We start from the raw sequence: 3,504 nt of genomic DNA, 5'->3' as shown, positions 1-3,504 counted from the left end.
AGGTGGCCACGCCCCGGGACTCACAACCAGTGAATGGGGAAGGTCTTCATGAAGAGGTGGCCACGCCCCGGGACTCACAACCAGTGAATGGGGAAGGTCTTCATGAAGAGGTGGCCACGCCCCGGGACTCACAACCAGTGAGTGAATCAGCAAGGTCTTCGTGAAGAGGCGGCCACGCCCCAGGACTCATTTTCATGACGAGGTGGCCACACCCCAGGACTCAAAACCAGCCTAGGGGGACCCCACTGGACAAACTTGGGACAATTTGAGCAACAAAATAAATAATGATAGGAGGCCGGGCGCGGTGGCTCACGCTTGTAATCCCAGCACTTTGGGAGGCCGAGGCGGGCGGATCACGAGGTCAGGAGATCGAGACCACGGTGAAACCCCGTCTCTACTAAAATTACAAAAAAATTAGCCGGGCGTGGTGGTGGGCGCCCGTAGTCCCAGCTACTCCGAGAGGCTGAGGCAGGAGAATGGCGTGAACCCGGGAGGCGGAGCTTGCAGTGAGCCGAGATTGCGCCACTGCACTCCAGCCTGGGCGACAGAGCGAGACTCCGTCTCAAAAAAAAAAAAACAAATAATGATAGGAATGGATTACAGTCCAGAGACTCAAACAAGAGTCCGTAAATCAGTACTTAAAAATAGACAGAGAGGCTGGGGGCAGTGGCCCACGTCTGTAATCCTAGCACTTTGGGAGGCTAAGTCAGGAGGACTGCTGGAGCCCACAAGTTGAAGACCAGCCTGGGCAACACAGTGAGACCCCCGTCTCTATTTATTTTTTAAGTTTTTTTTTTTTTTTTTTTTTTTTAAGTAAATGGACAGATAACTGTGTGGATGGACACGAAAGTGAAGCACCTCCTTACAGCAGAAACTGAAATAATCAAGAGAGGAAATGATGGAGTTAGAAAACCACCATTTGGCAGCCACCGTGCAGTACTAGTTAAGCGTGGGCCATGGCAGATGCTGAAGCCCCTGGTAGGATGTGATGGGAGGTACCTACAACACCTTAGGGTCTCTCCCCGCAAGACATGCTTGCAGTCTGGGGAGCAGTAACTTGAAGATGGACAAAAAACCACCACAATTCAATTCCTAAGGACACTTGTCAGTCACCTGCATCGCTCCATGACCTGCACACAATCCTGGGAAACACTGGGCAAACTCACATCAGACACATTCTATGAAACACCTGGCCTGTACTCAAAACACCACGGTTCAGAAAGACAAAGAAGTGTGAGAATGGTTCAGATTAAAGGAAACTAGCACAACACAACAACTAGGTACTCAAAGCTCTAGGACCAGATTTTATCTGTCCTTTGCCCTAAAAGACAGTCGGGCATGGGAAATGTGGAACAGGACACTGAGATTAGAGAGCGGCGTCACGGTACACTTCCTCACCAGGATGTCTGTGCTGTAGTCATCTAAGAGAATGTCTTCATTTTGAGGGACAGTAATTTTTAGGAAATAACATTAGTTTTCAGGGATAAAAGGGCACAATGTTTACAACTTACATTCATGTCTCAGAAAAAAAGGTTATACATGGGGGGGGCCGGGGGCGAGATTGTGCCATGTGGTGAAATGAGTAAAGGGTACACAGGACTTATTTGTAGAATTTTGCAACGTTGCTGGAGGTCTGAAAATACTTAAATTAAAAAAAAAATTTTTTTTTGAGACAGAGTCTCGCTCTGTCACCCAGGCTGGGGTGTAATGGCATGATGTCAGCTCACAGCAACCTCTGCCTCCCGGGTTCACGCCATTCTCCTGCCTCAGCCTCCCAAGAAGCTTGGACTACAGGCACCTGCCACCACGCCCAGCTAATTTTTTTACTTTTAGTATAGACGGGGTTTCACCGTGTTAGCCAGGATGGTCTCGATCTCCTGACCTCGTGATCCACCCGCCTCGGCCTCCCAAAGTGCTGGGATTACAGGCGTGAACCACCACGCCTGGCCAATAAAAAATATTTTTAAAGTCCAGAAAAAGACAGATATGTGTGGCCAGGTGATCATCCCCAAGTGAAGCCTTGCCAGCAGCAGCAGCAGCATTCACAAGGGCCGGCTGACCTCCCAGCATTCACAAGGGCCGGCTGACCTCCCAGCATTCACAAGGGCTGGCTGACCTCCCAGCATTCACAAGGGCCGGCAAGAAGGGCCTTGCATCTCTCCAGGATGGCACCAAACGCACACATCCCATCCCAGAAGCTGAGGAGGTTTGAAAGCCCAGGGAGCTCTGACGCATCGTTCACTCTGAGGTCCCGGGGCCCTCCCAGCACCTCCCACAAAAGGTCCCCGTTAAGGAATCAAACGTTCATCCACTCCCCGAACTGGCCATAGAAGCAGCCAGCCCAGGAGAGTGAGCAGCATGCCCGGAGCAAGGTGGCTGGTGGCAGAGCAGCTGGAGCGGGCAGTGGTCCTCACCCTGGGCTACAGGCTTCCCCAGCACACCCCAGCGTTTCCAAAGGCACTTCACCTACAAACCAGGAAAGCTTCCAACTCCAGGGTCTTCTCCCCACATGGACCAAGTGAGTAACACAGTAGTAAAGAAAACAGTCTTCATCTTGAGAATGTTAACAAGCTAGGAAATCAATGCCGGCATGAGACAAGGCTTAGAGCAGAGGGCAGGTGAACCTCCTCAGGCATACAGGCGAGCACAGGAGGGCTGGCTGACGTCAACAGTCATTCACCAAGAGCAGCACAGGCATTTACAGCCAAACAGAACTCTCACCTGGCAAGGGGCAGGCTCGAAACATACATTCAAAGAGCAGAGACAGTTGCCGGGTCCCCTTTACCTGTCTGTGATTTTGTGGTGGCCATGTAGCATTGGTTCTGAGGTAGCGACTGATGAAGGGATGGGAAGGGGGGTAAAAGCTGCTGTCGTCCAAAGTCAGAAATGTTTTTGTTGATCTCCTCTTTTGGTTCCTTATGATCTCTAGCTTCTCGAACTTCTCTGGGATCTTTACTGGCTGCATGCTTCAAAACAAAGACAGTGAATAACTATAACTGCATAAGCAGGTGGTCATTGAAATAACATGCAACCAAAATCACAGTTCTTCTCCCCGATAATTCCCCACAACTGAAAGATGAGATACAATGGAGAGAGGAGAAAGTCCGCAAGCGGAAACAACACAGATGTCCTCATATGTGTGCCTAGTTGCCCCTCAGATGGGTTAGGTCAGCATCTACAAACCATGGCCCAAGCTAAGAACAGCATTTACAGGGCTAAAGGCCAGAAGGAGGAATGAGGAGGAGGGAGGAGGAACAGTGACCACATGTGGTCCACAAAACCTGAAACATTTTCTAGCTGGTTCTTTGCAGAAAAAAATGTTCCAACCCCTGACTTAGGTAATACATTTACTAAGCTAAAAAGTACCCAAAATGGGCAGCATCAAAACCTCTTAAAACCTGGTTTCCCAGTTTACCATGGCTACAGTTTGCAACATGCCCAAATGGCATTTATCCCACAGTAGGTAACTACGTTGTGTGTTAAAATGGTATTTTACTCGGTCTC

At 49.8% G+C, this 3,504-nt stretch overlaps 1 protein-coding gene across 5 annotated transcripts in view; it reads right to left on the bottom strand.

Moving 5' to 3' along the window:
- EHMT1 (euchromatic histone lysine methyltransferase 1) overlaps positions 1 to 2,977 on the bottom strand; it is a 103,638-nt gene extending 100,661 nt beyond the window's left edge. For all 5 annotated transcript variants that reach the window (XM_032165801.2, XM_032165810.2, XM_032165809.2 and 2 more), the window contains exon 1: positions 2,786 to 2,977. In XM_032165801.2, coding sequence (XP_032021692.1) covers positions 2,786 to 2,810 — 25 coding nt within the window. In that variant the 5' untranslated portion in view covers positions 2,811 to 2,977. The remainder of the gene's footprint in view (positions 1 to 2,785) is intronic.
- Between the last annotated feature and the right edge of the window lie 527 nt (positions 2,978 to 3,504).

This window comes from Hylobates moloch, unplaced genomic scaffold (assembly GCF_009828535.3).
Source record: "Hylobates moloch isolate HMO894 unplaced genomic scaffold, HMol_V3 SCAFFOLD_10, whole genome shotgun sequence".
NCBI lineage: Eukaryota > Metazoa > Chordata > Mammalia > Primates > Hylobatidae > Hylobates > Hylobates moloch.
The sequence above is the reverse complement of the archived record's forward strand: the minus strand, read 5'-3'. Positions and strand labels throughout refer to the sequence as shown.